Raw genomic sequence first — 21224 nt, 5'->3', positions numbered from 1 at the left:
CTGACTATGTGATCCTGACTCTCTCTCTCTGCCTCTCACACAAACAAAATAAATACTTTCTGAAAAGAAAGTTATTAACAGGAGTAACCCGTACTTGGAAAGCATACTATTTTTTCTGGGATTTTCTACTTTTCAGCTTCATTTTAATGTCTTTTGAAGATTCTTCCTGTATATCCCGAGTCCTGTCTACTGCCTGCTTTGGAACCACACTGCAATGACCTTTCACCTCTAACTCCACTGTCCTCTTAGAACATTAGCTGCTTTACAAAAATGTCCTTCTTGGTTCTAGCCCCTAACCAATGGTGCCCTGTTGCATCTACCAATATTAGCCAGGGTCAAGCACACACAAGGTAATGACAATTAGACATGTGTCCATATATGAAGACCTTCCTTTTTCAAAGACCCTCTGCCACTAAGCAGCAATGGAAGCCATCACCTGGAACTCCCTCTGGTGCTCCCATGTGGGTGTCAGGAATCCAAGTATTGGAGCAGTCATCTATTATCTCCGAGTGCCCATTAGCAGGAAGTTGGATTTGAAGCAGGGGCGGATGCAGGCGTCCCAAGTGGCAGTTTAACTACTGCACCATGACTCCCACTTTTAATTGTTCAACACTTCCCACAACCCCGGGAAAGGGGACTCAGCGTCACATGCCCAGCACACATGGCAATGGCTCCTTGTGGAAGAAGGTCTGTGGGTAGAGGATGATGCCAGGTGCTCAGTTCTTAGACAGACATGAAAACTTCCTGGCATTTTTCACAAAAGAAAGGAAAATTTTCCAAGGCAAGGCTTCTTTTTAACTTCTAACACTGCCTCCAAATGATATAACTTTCAACCTTTCTCTGCCAGGAAATAATCCTATGTGGGTAATGAAGATCCTATGGAGGTTTTGCATTTAGTTCATTACGTGGGCAAGGTAATCTTGGTGGGGGGAGTGGGCATCACAGCATAATTGGAAGGTATTATTATTATTATTATTGCCATTATCATCATCATCTGTCAGCCTGGGCTAGGACATTGTTTATTATGCCATGTATATACCATATGAAAGCACATGTTACACTTACAGGCCTGTTTTCCTTCTAATCTGTCTTGGGTTAGGTCACTGTAAGTTGCTGTGTGAGAAACTCTAGAATTGCATTTATACTTCTTGGCCTTCATTTTTTGCTTCTTTTCTGTCAGTCTACTAAGCAGGTTTTTAGTTGCTGGGAGATCATTCACCTGCAGAATTCTCACCATGCTTAATAAATTGAAATGCTTCTACTCTTCCTTCTCCTTTGGTTCTTTCTTTCTTTATTTCCATGATATTTGGAAGACAGAGAAAGGTTGAGTGACTGATCTTTCATCTGCTGGTTCAATCCCCAAATAGCCAAGGGTGGGCCAGGCTGATGCCAGAAGCTAGGAACTCCATCTGTGTCTCCCGTACAGGTAGTAGGATCTGCTGTTTTCCAGGGTGCATACAAGCTGGATCACAAAAGAAGGAACTGGAACACAAACCAGGCAACCTATGTGGGTAGCAGTGTCCCAAGAAGTAGTTTAACTGTTGTGCCAAACACCTGTCCCTCATCACTCTTTGCTTGGGTTCCATGAGAAGTCAACTGACTTATTCCAAGACAAGTGAACAGGAATGTTGATGCACAATTTGGCTGATGGTCCCTCCTGGAGAACTGCTGGCTTACAGGACTTTCAGTGCTTACATTTAAAAATATAAGCAACAAGCTGGAAGGGACCTCAAAGGTGGAGCAGCATCGAGAATTTTCTGACAGTTTCAGGAGTACTGGTTCTTGTCTAAAACTTCAAAGACTCATGCTTTCCTGCAGCAAGTACTAAATCCATGCTTGTTTCCTAGCAATTCAAATCTATGGCAGAACAGGTTATCCCAATTGCTAGCCCTGCAGTTGTCCAAATGGCTGCCAGGGATGACAAATACACTGCGGGGCTGCATGGAAGGTTGGAAATATCATGGACATGACAGGGATTGGGTGGGGAAGCCAACGAAGCAGACTGTGGCTCAGCTCCACGCCTGCACGGGCATCCCTGGCTCAGTGAGCTCCTCAGGCCTGGGTCACAGGCATCAGAAATGAGGACCAGCAAGTGGACGTGGACCTTGGGAGGCTGGTTGGTGGCTGTCACTGAGATGGTCAGACTAACTTGAATACAGCACTTTAGCACATACATCCATTAAAAATATAACTCCTCCAAGATGGCAAGACAAACTCCAGGAGCTTGAGCGGATGTGTCCATGAGGACCACAGAAGGTCCTGGGAGATGCTGTCCCATTTTAAAGCTCTCACCTTTTTCTTGGTACTTACATGTGAATGTGAAGTATACCGACTACTTCAAATGAACAAACTATGGACCCACGTCCATCAAAAGCAAGACAGAGACTATCAGGTGTGTTTTAGATTGTAAGTTCAGTGTCATGCTAATTCCTCTTGACCAAATACATTTCATGACCCAAAGTCACAATAGCTATGTCAAAAACTCCAAATTCAGCCAAGATAGAAAACAATGCAGAACTATATTTTAAATAAACCATCATTTAGACACACAGAGGTGCTCTGGTTTGCTCCTGAAAAGTAAAGTTTGTTTATTTTTCTATTTTAAATGACTGGAAGTAACTCTTTGCTGTGGCCTCAAGAAGAATGAAATTGTACGGGTGGGTATTTGTTGTCCTGGTTAAGAGGTGCGTTGAGAAGGCTGTATCCCTCACCAGAATGTCTGTCCCCAATTCCAGCTTCCTACTAACATATATCCCGGGAGGCAGCAGCTAACGGCTCAAGTTGTTGGGTCACTGTCCCCATAGGGGAGACCCCGAGGGAGTTCCTGGCTCATAGCTTTGTCCTGGTCCAATGTTAGCCATTACAGCAATTTGGAGGAATAATCAGAAGATTGGAGCTTTCAAATAAAAAAAAAGAATATATTAAGAAAAATTAAATTGCTTAAAAAGAGATGGAAAATAAGAGTTTGCTTTAGAAATTATAGTTCCTGTAGTTTTTCTGAAGCGCAGGTGCCAGTGGGAATGCACACTCCCAGGGGTGAGAGGGCTGTGGGGCTGGCCTAGGTACTGCAGCTCTCTGTTGGCCCTCGGCCAGGATTTACCCGGCCTTTGCTTCTTCATCTTCTTCCTGGCTTTCCCTCCAGGGACACCATGGAGAGTGACTGGAACAGGGTGACAGCAGGTGTTTTAAAAACACCATAGTGAGGGGTCCAAGAACGGGGCATAGGAGCCCACACATCAGAACCAGCTGGGGGACAGGTCTCATCCATCTGGATCTGTGACACTCAGGAGCGTAAGTAAACAGCTCAACGCCATCCACGCAGTCAGGGACAGGTGGTGTCGAAGCTCAAGACCCCGGCATCTGAGGGTGTCCCATGGGGAACTTGCAGCTGGGAGATGCTGTGAGTTATGGATACTCTGGGGTAAGCTACTTGCACCCACTGTGAACGAGCTCTTGGGGCCCAGTGCTTTTCATGCAATAGAAGTTATCTCTCTGAGGAAGGACACAGACAGTTACCAAATGCAGGGGGTTGAATGCATCAGAAATTTTCTCTTAAACGTTAGAAATCACCAAAATATTCACTTGGTCAAGGGCTGCCATATTAAAGTTATCTTGTCAATGATTTCTTTATGTTTAGAAACATTTTAAAAAGTATTATCTTGGTATTTAGATAATAAAACTTTCTCCCAAAAATACTGGTTAGCAATGTTAACATTAATAATATGCCAAGAATTTTAGATATCTGAGAGTACTGAAAACTTTATTAGGGGCAAATGGTGTGTGTTTTAAGAAGTTTGCAATATTATTTTCAAAATGTAGAAAATGCAGAAAGAGTAAATCCATGGCATCATGGCATAGTGGTAAGTGCAATATATTTACACTTTCCCCACTTAATAATCCAAGTGAAAAAAAAAAAGAAAAAAGCTTGGACATGCTGATGGTAAAAATTCAATAAATTAGGGCACATTCAGGCTAGTCAATAAATGTAATAGTGATAACAGCATACAGACAACATGGCTAGAATCCTTTACAACTGGATTTTAAATTATCGTTTGGAGCCAGTGTTATGATTCGGTGAGTTAAGCTGCTGCCTGCAGTGCCGACATCCTCTATGAGCACTGGGTTGAGTCCTAGCTGCCTCACTTCTGATCCAGCTCCCTCCTACTACATCTGGGAAAGCAGTGGAGGATGGCCCAAGTTCTTGGAGCCTGGCTCCTGGTTACCCTGGAACAGACCTGGCTGTTGCAGCCATTCAGGGACTGAACCTACAGATGGAAGATCTCTTTATATCTCTCTGTGTGTCTTTCTTCTTTTCAAATAAACAAATCTTTAAAAATATAATGAATGAATTGGGGTAATCAGCATTTCTATCTTTTCAAACATCTGCCATTTAAAACACAATCTGTCCAGTTCTTTAGCAAACATGTTGCTGTGGACTGTGGCCACCCTCCCAAGGCGTCTGTCAAGTACTAGGCCTTAGTCTTTCTGTTTCGTGATGTGCTTGCCTCTCGCCCCTCCTGGCCCTGGTGACCTCTACTGCACTCTGACATCAGCTTTTCCAGTTTGCAGGTGAGTGAAGACATGTGTCATTCGTCTTTCTGGGCCTTTGGACTGTTTCACATCCCTGATCACACCTGTGCTGGTCCCTGCCTCCCTCCCTCCCTCAGCTCTTTCTGTTGGTTCATCAAAACCAAAGGCACCAACATCCCTCTGGGGGTTCACACTGACATGACCTTCCTGTCACAGCTTCTTCGGGGGCGCCTCCCACGTTGGGAGTGAAGCTCCCAGGCCGAGGACCTCCCCAGAAGCACAGGCAACAATGAAGCCAACGAGGGGGATGCTATGGAGGGAGTGAAGACAGAGTGCAGAGCCTTCCCTCTCCATCATGTGGAAATCAGCAGACCCAAAGGAGACAGGGCGCAGGCTCCAAGAGAGACATTTAGTTTACGCTGCCTGCCACACAAGTGTGTTGATGCAGTTAAAATGGCTTACTGCCAATAGGACAACTTCTGCTCAGTCATTGTTAAGTATGTTTCTGATGTGCTGAGACACACTGCATATGAAACACAGGGAAATATCCCAACCATATATCATATTTTGCTTTTGATGCATATAAAAACAAAATAGTAATATATATTTTTTCTAGGAGGTGGGCAGTAAGTGTTCTGTCTTAAAGACGCTTCCTGCTTCTTCATCCAGAGCCCTTAGAAATGATATGGTTCTCTGAGCCAGAGATGCCATGCCAGTTCTAAGACCACCATGGGGTACGGTCGTGGCACACACAGGCATGCTGAGGAGTCAGAAGCTTGGCAGCACTCATTCTTGGAGATACACCTTATTAGCTCTGCCCGGGCGCTAATAAATCTCCACGACGCAGGCTGCTGCCTGCAGAGGCCTGCCTCCTTACCTTGGACATGGGGGAGGAAGTGGTGTCGGAAGGGGGGGTTGGGGCGGGAGTCAGTGCGGGCGGAGCTGAGGCTGCTGGTGCGCAGGCAGGACAAGCTGTGCACACCAGGAGACAAGAGCTCTGCACGGCCAGGGCCGGGGGGAGACAGAAAAGAAGAACAGAAATTAACACAGGAACAGGGCAGGCATCTCCATCGCAAGGGGGCAAAACCAGAGTGGTAATCAGCAGTCAGGAATGCACCTGTGGAAGTTAGGCAACGAGTGGAGGCTGTAGAATCACTCTCGCGCTCTCGGGACAAGCGGCTTTGGTGAGGAGGAGCAGCCACCTGGCTATTCTCAGGGTGATGCCAGCTACTTTCCAGCCCCAGCTGGATGCAGGACAGACTCAAGAAGAACTAATTTTTGTAAGGCTTCTAACAAAATAGAATCCTTAGATACGGGTGTAAAAAAAAATCATTTCAAGAAAGTTGGAAAGAAGTACTTAGAGATAAGAGTCAGATTCTTTGTGTAACCTGCAAACACAACCTATTTATATAGGTTTACATATTTATATTACTTATTTATGTTGTTTTGCCTTCACAGGAGGGAACTCCATCCGTGCTCCTGAGGAGTGTGTGGTCATAGCAACAGGAACAGGAAGTCAGGGACCTCACTCAAAGCATGGGCCATTAAACCCAAACCCGGTCCTGGGGGACTTAAGCTCATGTCTGGCACCCAGACTTCTGGAGTGGGTACTTTGGGTCTCCAGTACACTGTCAGCTTAACTTTAGAAGGGAAGAACTAAAAACATCATCCTGGAGCCTAGCAGAGAGGGAGCAGGTGCCAGAGATGGTTGGCATGAGCACCCTCATCGGAAGGCAGGAAGACTTCCTGGTGCTCAGTGGAGAGGTGAGGTCTCATGGCTGTTACCTGCCCCTCTCCCACTTTTCAGGGCAATGTGGCAGAATTCCCCAGCACTACATCATGCCACTCTGACAATACCAAGCTGGGTTCTGCTGACCTGAGCAGATGGGGTGGTGGGTCACCCCAAAATCTTCTCACCCAGAAAGATAAGGGCTTAACACGAGACTCATGTTCAAGCCATGAATAAAACAGATAGTTGCACATTGAAAAAGGAGAATACAGTTGCTGAAAACTCTCCTAACAAAACATAACAGCAGGTGGATACTTGTAACCCTAAATAAAGGAGGCCTTTCATACTGAGTTAATCTTTTTTAGCTAGCATACAAACAGGTTCATTTCTCATCAAGCTGTCCCAAGAAAGCCTTCACAGATGCCTGTCATCACTTCCTTATTTGGGCACTAAACTCCTTCTTGTCAGTCTCATTCCCAGGGAATCTCAGATCTGGGCAGACAGCTCCACTTCTCTGCTACCATTCACACAAGACACTCACTGCCAGTTGAGGGATTCAGCTCACTGCAGGACAGAGGTCAACCAAAGCTAGCTGCTGTGTGGCATTCTCTGCCGCGCACATCCCTAAGGTTGGCGTGTCTTCCAATCCTTATCTGAAACATTAGGGCTGAAGGCGATTGGGAAGACTTGTCAAGTGTGAGCCTGAGAACTCAGTGTGGAACGGGCTTAACCAAGCATGCTTAACCCCTTGTGTCTGAGCGAGGCAGACATAATAAACCCAATACAACAAATGGCTGCTAGATGATTTTAAATGATGCTGAGATTTAAAAAAAAAAGTCAAAATGTCTTCTTTCGGAGATATTTGTTTTAAGTCTCTAAGTGTTGAGGATTTATTTATTTTTCCAAGTCTAAAAACAAAAAGTATCTCCTTTGCTTCCTGGAGTTCAAAGTGAAAATGCAATTACTTGATGAATTGTTAACGAATATAGTCATAAAATGACTGATGCCTCCACAAAACTAGAACACAAAATGCAACTGAAGAATAGCTTCTAGCACTGTTCAAGAGAGGGGTAGGGTATTTCACAGTCAGATTTATCAACAATGGGAAGGGGGAACTCCCAGAGGTACAGCGAATCGGAGGGTAGACCTCCCCCCAGACCTCCTTACCAGGTCTGTGGAAGTGCTGCGGCGAGCGTGATGTGGTTGGAGTGTAGCTGTGGCGGCTGTACACAGGGGAGTTGATGGAGCCCTGGCTGGTGGACCGGTGCATCATCCGATCCCGAAGGTCCTGGTAGCCCTGCAGAAAAAACCCGACAACACGTGAACCCCAAAGCATGCTCAGACCAGCACTGTGTCCACATGCGATCATGCCCTGGGTACACCGTTGAGGACCTGACACGTATACCTGTGTGTAGATCCTTAAAGGAATTATATAGTCAAAGAGTCTTATAATCGCTTATGTAAGCAAACATGGCATGTGTTCAACTGGGGGGGAAAGGATGAAAAAGGACAGCTGATCACCCTCCTGGAATATAACAGCACACCACCACCCGGCACCTACGTACAAACCTAAAAAGATACGTTCATACCAAGTATGCAAGATGCACACACAGCATAAAGTTGTCAAAACCACGTAAGAGTGTGAGGAGCATTTGAAGCATGTCCTGGGAAGTGCTGCTAGCGCCACAAACAAAAAGTTTCAAAGAATTCATGAATATGATCCAGTACAACCTCAGTGCTCATGGGTGTGTGAATCTGGGAGCAAACAGCAAGGCAACACTGCCTGGCTCCTCACTGGCTCCACCAATAAAGTAAATACGAAACTAGGCCAAAATGTCCCCAAATGAAGTGCCTCCTGCCACTGGTGAACGGCAAGATCACTCTCCATAACTTCAGTTGTACGGAAATGGTCACGATATTAACAGAAATGACAGTCACTGCGAAATTCTATTGGATTTCCATTATTTCAAATTACAGCGGTTCCCTGAGATCCATTCTGTTAAAATAGGTTTTTTTTTTTAGAAAGTTAAGAACAGATTATCCAATTTAGATGGAAAGCAGAGACTCCTGGGAAGGTGGCTCCGCCTACAGAATATTCCATGACCACTGCTGGCGGTTTCAGAATCCACTGTTGCAGGTATAGCTTCCTCACCTGAAAACTTCAAACCCAAGATGTTTTGAAATCTGAAACTTTTTGAACATCATCAGCATTTCAAAATTTTGAACTTTGGAGCTTTTAGTGTTTCAGATTTTCAAAGGACATGCAGCCTGAATAAAGGTCTATGCAAATATTCCAAACCCCAAACAGTTCTGGCTCCAAGCATCGTGGATGAGGGATCCTCAATTTTTATCAAGATTCAGATAAATTAAACGCAGATAGGGGCAGGGCACCCCCTCTGGACAAGCAGTTTCTCCCACCACTTACAGAACAAAGGCTCCAGTCAGGGTGAGAAGGGCCATTTTCACTCCTTGGTGTCTACTTTCAAAGAAACCCATACCTGTGTCTGTAAGCAACATCTGCCCCAATCCTCATCTCACACACTTTTCTTCTCCTTCAATGTGTTTCTCAGAAGTTTTTGTCTCAGAAAGACATTCCCAAATCCCATCCACTAAAAACAATCAGAAGTGGTCCTTACCTCTGCGGACGGAGTAGGAGACAAAGTCCTTGGAGACTAGAAGAAGAGAAGAGAATCTGAAGTCACAAAACAGTTGTTAACTCTACCCTACTTTCAGTCAAGACTGCTTTTCCTAATCAGCTGGACACCTCCAGAGGACACCTGCCAGCAGTCTGGGCCCATCCCTTGTCTTGGAATTCTGATTCCACAGTGAAGCACAGACAATCAAAGGGCACTGGACCAGCCACAGTTGGAACACTCAGGACATGGCACTTTAAGTGAGCCAGGTAGACAGACACACTGCAATGGTTTCCCCTACCTATTCAGGCCATGCTTATATCACCATTAGTTACAGGTTTCTGACTAAGCCATAACCACAGAAATCTCAGGAGAACGGTTTGATAAGACTGTAGTGTCAGGTGGTGGCATCCATGCTAGCTACCCACCCTCTTCACCACCACTGGCCTTCTAGCTTGCACCCTTCCAGCCCACAGCCTTGGGGCCGTCAGCAGACCACTCTCGGTGTTACTTTAGGGCCTTCAGCGTGCTATTTCTTCCGCAGCCAGTGTTTTTCTGCTCATGAGGTCATTGTCGCACAGCATCTTCGGCAACTCCCCTGTTCCAGGCAGCAACCCAGCTGCCAGCACGCTTTCTCCACCCCGGTTTTCCTTTTACTTCATAGCCTTCCTATCCTGTGCATTTACAAGGTGCCCCTGTACGCTCTGTGTGGGCAAGGACCCTGCCCACCTTCAACTCTGTGCTCCAGCACAGGTAACAGCAGCTCCTGGCACATACTGGGTGTTCAACACATATTTTTCCAGTGACTGAATAGGTTGCTTACAATTAGATACCAATACGTTTTCAACCAGGACTGAGATGCCAACGGAAGAGTGGGCAGGCACTTCTGGTTTTATTTCCCCCAAAGCACCCTCTCTTTCTGGAGAAAACCAGAGGAAATGGGTCCAGGTGGGAACCTGTGGCTGCCAGTTACAGAGCCGCTGGCTTTCCTGCTGCAAGCTCACCATGCACCAGGCACAGTTGCAATGGAACAGTTCACTTCAGTCTTACAGAAAGGAGTGGATATTAGTGTAATCCATCTTGATAATACTGAAATACGTTAAGCCTCTTAAAGCTGGACAGCTAGCAATTATCAAATTTATTTTAAATGCAGAAAATTTCACATCATGGTCCAAAAACCCTGAGTGGTCGATGCTTTGTTGCCCAAAACGGAGCCACTGGGGATATAACTCACCCCATGCATGCTCACACAACCCCAACTCCACAACTCCATTAACAAAGTCAGCTTCTCCTACTTGTGTGACTCAGGTCTTACTCAGCTCATACCCAAGTGCCCCAGGACCAGCTCTCAAGTACTGATAGGTTTCTCGATTTGACCTGCCATACATGCACCACTAGGTGGCAGTACAAGCAAATGTATTTCACTTCATGACCATAGCTACTCCAGGGCATAGAACCCAGAAAAATAAACCCAAAGAAAATATGTAAGTAAATGTTATAGAGTAAAAAAGAGAGCCATCACATTTCTATGCTGTTTCTTCATTTCATCCAAGCTCTCGAAGCAACATGTGATGAGACAGATGGTTAATATTCTGTGAGCAGCTGGAAGATTCCAGTTGAGGAAGTAAACAGGGAAAAAGTTAGTGTGAGCTGAATGAGCCAGGGGAAGCCGACCTGCAATGGGAGACAGCCAGAAACCCCTAGCTCCAGGAGGGGAGGACCCCAAGGGGCTGAGGCTCTGGTTCAGCGGAGATGTGGACCAGCATCACTCTTTTAAAAGATCTATTTATTCATTTGAAAGTCAGAGTGAAAAAGATGCAGGGAGATCTTCCAAATGTCACCTCACTCCCTAAAGAGCAGCAACAACCAGAGCTGGGCTGGGTCAGCACGTCAGGAGCCAGGAACCCTGTCTGGGTCTCCCCCACGGGAGCAGGGGCCTAAGCACTCGGGTCATCTTCCTCTGGTTTCCCAGGCGCATTAGCAGGGAGATGGATTGGAAGTGGAGTATCTGCGACTTGAACCAGGACATCAAGTCTCCTGCGAGACTCTTTTCCAGGTAGGGAATCCAGGTTTGGAATGGCTGCCTCACGAGCAGAGTGGAGGTTCCTGGGATGAACCCGAATGCTTGCACTCCAGAGCCCCACTCCCTCCACACCCCTGGGCTCTTCTGTTGCTCCATTCATCCTACTTCTTGCTTCCTTGTGTGTTGGAACCATCTGAAGATGCCTGGAAAAGTTCAGCGTCTTCTTTGTCATGCTCTCACTATGTACCTAAAGGTCTTCCAGAAGTTCACGCAGAGTACATCTTGTGGAATCCCACTGCACGGTTCTTGAACATGTTTTTGCATCAAAGTCAATTTAGCTTCTTGTTCTATTTTTTTTTTTTCATGAGATCTCTCAAGACCAAGACCCCAGGATCCCTCTCCTAACCCCCGCTTGTGTGCTTAGAATCTCCCCTGATAATTCCAGCTTCCATCCCCTCCGGGACTCCATCGTTCCGCCCCCTGCCACAGGTGCGCACTCCCGGGTTTTCTGTGCAGCTGGTCAGCTCTCCCACCTCTCTGCACTCTCCCTGAAGGCACAGGTCATGCAACGTTTCTCTCTCTCTTTCTCTTTTTTAAAATACATTTGAGCACCTGGTTTGGAGTCCCGCAGACTGGGCCCTCAAAAGTCTGCCTGATCTGCTCACTCTGAACAGTAGTTCTGACCCATGGGACAGAATTTCTGTACCACTTGCAACCACCAGGAATTTTTTACCTCTCCAAGACTCTGCCGCTCCTGCTTGTCATCGTAGCCAGAGGTGTAGAAAGGCTCATAGGTAATCAGATCTGGACGCTCGATATCATAAATCGCCTTGACCTTGGGGATGGCTGCTAAATCCTTGTAATCCAGGATTTCATTGTCCACTTTTGCCTGATAAGGGTGAACAGAAAGAAAAATGACTTGGCAGTCTCTTTTCTTTGGGAGATGACTTTGTTTTAAAATAAGCAAAACCGAAACACCTTGCTTAGTTCAGTCATTCACTTTAGAAAGTAGCCCACTTAAAACCCAGTATCACTCCTGCTGTTTCTTTTAATCCTTGAAGTGTTTGTAGAATTTATTAAATAAAGAAACATTGTCAACCTTAAGGAATGAACATTTCCTAAATTTATTATAGAGCAGGGAAAAGCTTGAACAGATGGTGAAAAAAATCCTCCCAGATGGTTAAAAACAAGAACTGCATTTTTAGGAACCTAAATATTTAAATGTCTCTGCTACAGAATTTAAGAACACTCCGTGTCAGCATTAGAGAATGCATAATTAATCCCTAAATACCTCTACACATGTTGGGGGCAGCCATTGCTTAAGTCTTGCCTCCTATGACTACATTTTACAGATTATGTGCTTATCACTCTCCCAGGGGTCATATACACATTTAAATGAGTGAGGGAAAGCAGGACAGAGAAGGTCGAACCACAAACAATGAACATCTGATCTCATCAAGGGCCCAGAAGTCACTGCGTGCGTTGTTGCCTTCCGTCTGGGGTTAGTTAGACTAAGCCACTCGCTCACCTGCGCCAGGACTGCCGCTCACAGAGGTAGGTACTTACATAGATAGTGTGGCCTGGAGACCCAGGGATGCTGGAGCCTGGTCTAGAATAAATACTTTCAGAGGAAGTCCTGGTGGGCTGCAAGATAAACAGAAAGTGGTCAGACCTCAGATCATGGCGTCAGAACCAAGACTGCCTGGAACTCCTACCTAAGCCAGCTAAAAAAGGGTCAGTTTTCATTTTTTTATTAAAAATTTTTTTTTGTGGATAAAGGACAGTGCAGCCAGAAGGAAAGGTAGATGAAAACCAACCGGTCTGGCTTTGAAAGTCTCATCCGTTTCCTCATTCTTCTCCCCTGCAGGAACTTCTGGCACTCACTGTAAGATTGTGATCATTCTGGGCCAGTGTCACTGGTATGTGTGAGATACCAGTGTGGTCAGGGTGGGTGCTGTGCCTGACACAGCACGTGTAGGTTTCCTCCAGAGTCCTGTCTCCTTTAAGAGCTCACCTTGGGGAGTTACACTTTCTCCATCACAGGCCCTTCTCATTAAGAGGAAATTCCATGACTCAGCTGATCAAAAGGAAACGATTTGCATAAACCCATCAAAAATCATTCCATTTCCCAATCAAAATGTAGCTCTTTTTTCCAAAGAAGGGCCACCTCTTAAAAAGATAGCAACAATATCCATCATGGTGGGACAAAATCAGTCCTTCAACCTCAAGGGATGATACAATCTGTCAAATTCAATGTCAAAATCAAATGTCTCAAATAGCAGCAGCATCCTAAGAGTGCTAATGATTGCTCTCCACTAGCCGTGTACCATTCTACGCTGAGTACACCCCAAAGCCAATCTCATTTCACCTTCTCAATAACCCTGTGTTACAGGTAAGGACAATGAGTGCTCCAAGCTGCATGGGTAGGACAGGGAGTCAGGATTTGAACCCAGACATCTGAGGTCCAGGGTCTAAGCACTTAATTCCTGCACTAAAGTTTTGTCTACATGGTAAGTTAACTGAAATCATGAATTTTCCATTAATATAGTCATGTTAAAAGACTCAGATAAAGACGCTGGGAAGAAATAATCTCAAAGTTACTGTTTTAATGCCACTAGCTGTCTCAGTACACAGCAAGAACTCACTGTGTTGGAATGGGGTAGGGGAGACGGGCCTTAACTCAGGGGTCTCCAAGCACTAGGATGCCATGACAATGGCTGATTATCCTGACAGGCATCTGGGACATTGCACAAATAGGCAAAGTGCATAGTGGAACGTTGGCATCTTGGGGTCAGGGCTACTCCCGACTTCCCTGTAACAATGCACCTGCAGGTAGCTCTGGGTGTTTTTCCTTTCAACCTGGTGGGAATGTAGCTGCAGACAAGCCTGAGAACATGGAGGGAAAAGGATGGGGAGCCTCCTAAAAAGAGAAGGTCTCTCAGTGGAGCCAGCCCATTTCAGTTTGATTTCTCTCCACTTCCCTTGACCAGATGAGAGGGCCCAGTACAGTACGGAGGCCTTCTCCAAAGCAGTGTTTTGATCACAGCAGTGCTATTGCGGGGCTGAGAATTCTTCAGTCACTTGAATTCTTGCCAAGTCCCAGTTGGTTCATTCAAGACTTTCACATTTGAATCATCCCAATTTGCCTACATCTGCCCGCGAGTTCTCTGATTACAAAAGAAAGATTTTAGATGTCTGTCATCTGACGGTTTTCAAAATCCAGTCAGCCTGCCACCGTATTTGTCGATGTTCTGTTCTTCTCAGCATGACTACCCTGGCACCTGCATCCCTGAACCACTCAGAGCCACCTGAGATGCCCCAGGTGTGCTCTGAAGGTCTGCAATCTGCTCCTTCCCTAGTCAATCTCCCAGTGTTGCCTTCAGCTTGATTCTGCCCTCCTCGTCTTCCTGTGAAGTTTCTACGCAGAAGCCTCTAGTCACATCCTTGCTCACCTCCTCCCTGACAAAGACCTTTCTTTGTTTTCCCATTAGTATAGAACCAATAGGAGAAAAACACATCTACGCACAGCATAATAGAGTGGAGGTAAAGGCTGGCTTTGGAGTAAAATTATCTCAGTTCAAAACCTCGGCTCTACTGTTTGTTGTTCTTCTGGCTTCCTTGGGCTTCACTCTCTCCATGGGCAACCTGGGGAAGTAGGTGCTGACCACAATCGCTTCCCAGGGAGGAACGAGACAGCAGATACCGGGATCGAAGCACCTTGCCGGGCACAGAGCAGTCAACATTTTCTAGACAGTTCACATAACACTGCATTTTGTAGCCAGTTAATCTCAAATAATGAATGGATGATGGCAAGATTTGATTGCTCTTTTCCAATAGAATGTGCCAGCTGTTTGTCCTCCCTGCAAAGTTCCAAGGTTGTATAACTATGCTCTAACTCACCCAGCATGAACTGCCATGCTGGTTCCTTTGTTTTTGGTTCACTGATGTAAAAAACATGTTCTCGGAAAAATAGACTGTTCGCATGCTACCTGCCAGATCTCTACAGTTTAGGAGCATCTTTGGTAGAAAGTAGGTGCACAATTAGTGGCTGGTACATGGAAAAAATTCCATTTCAAATGTGAGCCTTAACAATGAGGATTCCCAGTCTACACCTGTCACACTCGAGGCCCTTCAAAACTCAGATCTCTGATGGGGGGCTATCCCACCAGGAGCCCACAGAGACCCCTCGACCATCCCCTCAGTGTTAACTCCATGAAGGAATGAGAATCTTGCTGGAGAAGTGACTACCTGTTTGGTCTCATCCTCAATGAAGTGTCCTTCCATGGAGAATGGCCATGGCCTGGCACAGGCTGATCATCTGTCCCTGGACACTTCCTGGCTTGCTGCCTCCTGACCTGAGCTCAAGGCTCAAATGCCTCGGATGCCACCTGCCTCACCCACTTTTGGCCACAGATCCTATCAGCTCTCAGAGCATTTGCTCCACCTGCAGAGGTGGGAGGCCTCGCCCTGTGAAGATGATAAAATCACTTTCAAGAACTGGGTCATTGTCTTTGGAGCCTTAATCCCAAATGTTTAGAATTCTATAATTTTAGAATTCTGAGCATGTTTTCAGTTTAAATTATCAACCTCTTTTTTTTATTATTATTAAAGAAGAAACCCTTTCAATCTGCCAGCTGTTGATTTTTTCCCCTGCGGAATCTCCAACTCTCTGTTACAGCTCGGACACCTTCAAAGGCACCAGCCATCTCTGGCAAAAAGAGAACATGGAAGGGAGGGATGGAGAAGGTCAAATAGACGAAGGAAGGATGATATAGCTGTAGTTTCTTGAAGTATTTTTGCCAATAGGATCAAACGAATTCTTATTTCTTCAGTAAGACCTCTGAGTTGGTGTTGGCTGTCCTCCTTCGCACTGCCCTGAAGGAGGGCTCCATTTGTCCTACATTTATTTTCTCATTATTCATTTTTGATTCTAACAAGTATTTTTGATATTTCACTAAAACGAACAAACTTGACAGAGAGGCTTAGCAGTTCACTTGCACTGGTGACAGAAAGGGTTTAGTCCCTCTCGAAGTGTACCTCGTGTTTCCTCCCGGCTTCCCCTTTAAAGCGCTCCAACTACCTGTGGCTGTCTTCTCCCCCTTGACCTTGACTCCGTCCATCTGCACTACCACTCAGAAGGCACAGTCACAGAGCAGAAGTGAACTGAAGAGGTCGTATGACGATTCCTCTCCAGCTCTCACCATTCTTCAAAATACTGACCATTAAAGAGACTTACCAGAGCTCTGCCTGCCGAGGAGGTGGAGAAGTGTCCCCGTATGTGCCACCATGCACATGGGACCTTTATAAGGAGAGCCCTGGAAAGCTCCCCGCCACCCAAGGCCACCCCCCTCATTTCGCAGGAGCAGGGTTGCAATGACTACATTTGTCTAATTTGCTTTCATCCAAAGCCATGCTCTAAGAGGGACTAAGAACTACAGGCACCTGGCCACCAGATCGGGATGATCTGATGAGCAGCTATGGGGTGGCTAGGGACACACGGTGACTGACACCTTCTGTTAATTTCCGTGGATGTTGACAGTACCTGCCTTGGGTCTGTGTTGAAGTTCACTAGACAAGGTGGTGTTAACAGCTGCAGCAGAAGGAACACTTATAACACCTGCGCACTCCGAATGTCCACCACGAAGTCAAGGGAAGGGTGAAATCAATGTTTTTGGAAGAGAGAATTCATGTGTGTGGAGGGGTCAGAGCGGGACCTCCTGCCCTCAGACAGAGTCACAAACGCTATCAGCCTCAAAGACAGAGGGCCTCAGTGTCTCCCCAATACAAATCTGAACTCCTTTACATCTGCGAATCATAAAAGCAGCCCTAAGAGAATCCCACAGCCACACCACGTGAAAGCTGTGAATGGGGTAGCTAGTCTCACATTGACATTAACATCGTAATAACCCACAAAATCACTGCCTTGTTCCAGGCATCTAGAAAACCTCTAATTAGTACCTCAGGAAAAAAAAAAGATGCACATGGTCTATTTGGTATATTATAGGTTTGCAAGTGCATACTTTACAGTAGGTGGCTGTTACTTTCAAAAGAAAAAAAGACGCTGCCTGTGTTACAGTCCACAATGCACGTCTCCAGCGGCACAGCAGAGCACTGTCTTAGAATTAAAGCCAGTGACCCACTCTGGGTCAACTCAAAATTCGTTCCGGGAATGCCATGTTTCTTCCACAAAAAGTTATAAACACCGAGTCCTGACTTTTGCCTCTAAGTAGAATCACTGCTATTTATGTAAAATGATGTTTTTCTTAGATAATCATACTTGCATGCTTTTCTTTTAGCTGTAATTCAGGTGAGAAGAAAAGGAGGAGTGACTGATTTCTGAATAGAAGCGAACAAGATGACTTTCCTCCTGTAATTTGACTTTTCCTCTGCAACAAAACCAGGACTGGTTTCTGGGTACAGAGTACTGAATGTCACTGTCTGTCTAATAACTGAGGGTGATGAATTTCACGTGACAAAAAATGAGCTGCTGCAAAAATAAATGGGAATGCCTAAGAGCTCCAAATGCTAGTGACCAGAGAGCTGCACACTTTGGTTTCCTGGCAGGGGTGCCCACGGGCAAGGATGCCCACGGGCCAGAGTGTGGGGGCCTTGCTAAAGGGCTTACTTTCTCTATCTGCTCCCAAGCTGTTTAGAACTTTCCTGGACGGAGCTGGAGTTGACTTCATTGATCTTTACGATTGGATAATGGGAATCAGATGTTCGCTTTGAATAACAGGGTAGGAAGAGAAGTTATGAGAAACAGATCTCTCTCCCCGCCCCTTTGCTCCAGATCTCTTAAATGTAAGACTCCGGAGCAAAAAAAAAATTTTAAAAGAAGTCTGCCTTGTTAATGGTACTTTTCTTCACATTTTGAGAATGCATCACTTGATTGTAGGCTTAGGCTAACAAAACATAAGACCATTTGGGTTAAGAGTATCCCACTGAGAAAAAAGAAGACCTCACAGATTATGGAAAAAAGCAGCTTCTTGCCAAGGCAGGCACTGGTTCTGAACCACACACTTTTGCAGTGGGATGAACTGCTACGTGGCCTCTGGAATCATGAGGCTTTAATGCCACCGTATGCAGAGACTCTGCTCCCAGAGCTCAGAACCAAAGACTCAACAGCAAGTCCAAGTTCGAGTGATATTCAGTGCCAGGAGCCAATGCCAGGCTTCCAGCCTGCACTCAGCACCCCTGAGTTTGTGGTCTGGCTGTTCCACTTGGGGCGGGCTGCTCAGTCTGACATCACCCTCTGCTTAGGGGGCCAACCTCTAAAAGCTTTCTTTTCCACTCTGAAACCCCTTACGTCTGCCTTCCAATTTTTCAAATGAGGCTCAGTTTCAATAAAAACAAGTAGAAACCCCAACTGTCATCCTGAGCGTCTCTCACAGGCGCAGGCAGGAAGCCCAGACAGCACGGCCCTCTTGCAATCCTGCACTTCATGCGCTTCTCCTCCAGGCCAGATGGGGTGATCGAAGGCAGCTTGTGGCTTATAAGCCAAGGTCACCACCACTTCTTGAAGACGCCTAGGGCTAGGGAGGTCTGCAAGGGAGCACACCCTTTTTCCTGGCTGCTTTTGGGGCTAGCCTGTCCATTCCTTTCCCTGCCCCCCAGCGCTCTGGGCTGGGCGGGTTCTGCACTGGCTCCCTCAGCGGCCCCTGACAATGATTTAAACCCCAGGATTCTCTTGCACTGCTTCTTGTGGCAGAGTGAGAACAGGAGTTACAGGTGCACAGAAGTCTGGTTCAGATCCCAGCTCCTCCACTCACAGGTTGCCTAACTCTGGAGACATTACTTAACTCTGGAGGCTCTCTGTCTCAGTTGTTCCATCTGCAAGATGGGAATAAGGGTGTTCCCGTCACAGGAGTTCTTAGGGAGAGCCAATGAGAATGGAAGGAAGTCCCCAGCCTCCTCAGGGTGGCTGCCTGCCTTCTGTCTCCTTCCCACTCACTACTCTATGCGTCAAATTACTTCCTTCCCTGTACTGTTCGGCACCAGCTCCAAGCTTTTGCTCTCTCCATCAGACCTGTCCTCCCACTGACCCCTATCTCCTTGTGCTCAGATCTCACCCAGACTCCAAAGTCAATTCAAGGACAACCTCACCCAGGAAGTGCCCTGTGAGAGTTGCTCATCCTGTGACACTGCAGGGAACACATCCTCTGGGATCCGCATCCTGGGATGCTGCCCCATCCTCTTGGTATCTACCTTCTCTTTTCCCGCAAGGCCAAGTCTACACCATCCAGCCCAGCACTCAGCTGAGTGGTGACACATTTGTTCTGTAAACAAGTGTGGCAACCGAGGACCCAATGGCAGCTTCACACGTGCTCGCTTCACTCAAGGCAACACGTTAGCCATATCTCTGCATGAAAATGTCAACGACTGGAGGAAAAAGCCAGCATCAGTGTGAGAGGCACTCGTGGGGTGAGCAAAGCAGCCGCTTCCTGCAGGTGCCTGAGAAGTTAACAGTGAGCAAAGCAGCCTGGGGAGGAAGCGACAGAAGCCTGGGCTCAGGGCAGCGGCTCACAGCCTTGGCCCAGACACAGTGCCCACCTGCAGCCATGGGGACCGTCCTGTGCGGCGGATCAGACTTTTGGGGTAAAAGAAATCAGACGAAGGACGATGAAAGTGTGGTGGCTGCCATGAAACACGAGAAAGGGAAGAATGAACACAGAAATAGCCTCATTTAGGATGACTGTGAAAACAAAACCTTTAGGGAGATTGATGGCAAGTCTCAAGCAGCATGACCCGGTGGACGCATGCCTGTGTGTTTCTGCTCAGCGTGGGGGGTCCACATTGAAGGTCTAACTCGGGTTCGAGTCTTTATCTAAGCCACAGCCCTCCTTGGTCAGTCCCTGTCCCTTTATTTTGGCTTAGGTGAGTTATGGTGTGCAAAGAGCAGGAGGCCAAGGGAACCAGCTGGGAGGGATCCTTAGGAATCTGTTATTGCAAACGCCCCTGGAGTGCTTAAATATCAGGAATGTGGATTACTCAGTGGGGTTGTGGAAAGATCCTTAAAACATTTTCATTTTGCTATGGAAACTGCACTAATGTGACACATGGGGAAGAGCCTAGAAATCTTGGCTCAGGATTTATGCTGTGTAGACACACCCTTCGGAGAGTACGTGCTTTCTCTCTTCCAAACCGATCTGGTCCTGAACCCCACCAACATCAGCATGAACCCCTGACATGAAGACCTCTTCCCTTCGCAGGCGCACTCGCACCATCCCCCTCGAGCTTCCCAAAGACAAGCCAGAGCCTTGTCTGACCCCCCAAGTGGTGAATGTTCGGGAGAAAAGCTTTGGAATTCTTTGGAACCTGCATTAAAGGAAGAAAACAAAAGTTCTCTGGGCCAGAATGAATAGAAATGGTGCATTAGTTATTTATACAGGCTTATTCTTGAGAGTTCCATCAAGATGTGAAAGAAAAAAAAATCAGCAAACCCAAGACACAGATTTTTTTTTTCATTTTGGCCTCATTAACATTCTTCTCTTCATCCTTTTAAAATATCTCATTATAGAGGAAGCAAAAAATTAATATTCACAAAAAGTGAAATATAGCAGAGTATGCAAACTCCTGGCTACCTGGAGTGAGAGCTCCTGGGCAACAGCCGCAGGCTGCGTGGTGAATTTTCCAGTCTTAGGATACAAGTGACAATGAGTCCAATCTTTGATGTTCTCCTATTATATACAGACAACCCGTTTTCAAAGCATCTATGGTTCATCCAAATCCCCAGGGTGTAGCACCCAGAGCTGGGTGACTGTCCCAGTGTGTGCCTGTTTAGGTGCTGGCCTTCAAGAGCAAAGACAGGTGCTCCTGTGGAACTCATGTCAGCAAGCCACAGCAAAACCACTGAGATCTCAGGGAAATGAACTGGTCTCCTACTTTCTAACCTTCACTTAGTTATGTAAAGTATTTTCCCATAGGCTCAGAATCAAGGGCAAGAGAGGGGCTTATGCAAATGGCACAGTGTGTCCCTTTGATGGGTAGATGCTGGCTGAAGAGAGGCAAAGCAAAGGGAAAACGCACCTGTTCCTGCAGCTGTTTATAGAGGAGACTGAAGAAAACAAGGGTGGCAGGGGATGCAAGTTAGCAAGTGGAACACTAAGGAACAGGTCTTGTGGATGCAGAAGTTGCACTGCTCCAAAGAACACATACAGAGCTCCGACTGCAAACCTGGGAGAAGGCATCCACCACCCTCGATTCTGGCCTCCAGCACTAATCTAGGCCATGCCCCTTGAGCAACAAACTGTAGCTTTTCCCCAGGTACCTCTAAGTTCACTACACGGAAGGAGTAGGGCCTGAGAATCAG

At 46.4% G+C, this 21224-nt stretch overlaps 1 protein-coding gene across 10 annotated transcripts in view; it reads right to left on the bottom strand.

Annotated features, from left to right (window-relative positions):
* ABLIM1 (actin binding LIM protein 1) overlaps window positions 1-21224 on the bottom strand; it is a 187725-nt gene that overhangs the window by 21851 nt on the left and 144650 nt on the right. For 6 of the 10 annotated variants that reach the window (XM_040992054.1, XM_040992055.1, XM_040992056.1 and 3 more), the window contains 4 exons: window positions 12482-12559; window positions 11649-11804; window positions 8896-8931; window positions 7427-7556 (listed from right to left, as the gene is read on the bottom strand). In XM_040992054.1, the coding sequence (XP_040847988.1) occupies window positions 7427-7556; window positions 8896-8931; window positions 11649-11804; window positions 12482-12559 (400 nt within the window). Of the gene's footprint in view, window positions 1-5407; window positions 5528-7426; window positions 7557-8895; window positions 8932-11648; window positions 11805-12481; window positions 12560-16457; window positions 16506-19465; window positions 19550-21224 lie in introns of all 10 variants that reach the window. The other 4 variants (XM_040992059.1, XM_040992060.1, XM_040992061.1 and 1 more) reach the window with 2 other exon arrangements.

Source organism: Ochotona curzoniae, unplaced genomic scaffold (assembly GCF_017591425.1).
Source record: "Ochotona curzoniae isolate NIBS_2020 unplaced genomic scaffold, NIBS_Ocur_1.0 contig_66, whole genome shotgun sequence".
NCBI classification, from domain to species: domain Eukaryota; kingdom Metazoa; phylum Chordata; class Mammalia; order Lagomorpha; family Ochotonidae; genus Ochotona; species Ochotona curzoniae.
Note: the sequence above shows the minus strand (reverse complement) of the source record. Positions and strands in the feature narration are given on the sequence as shown.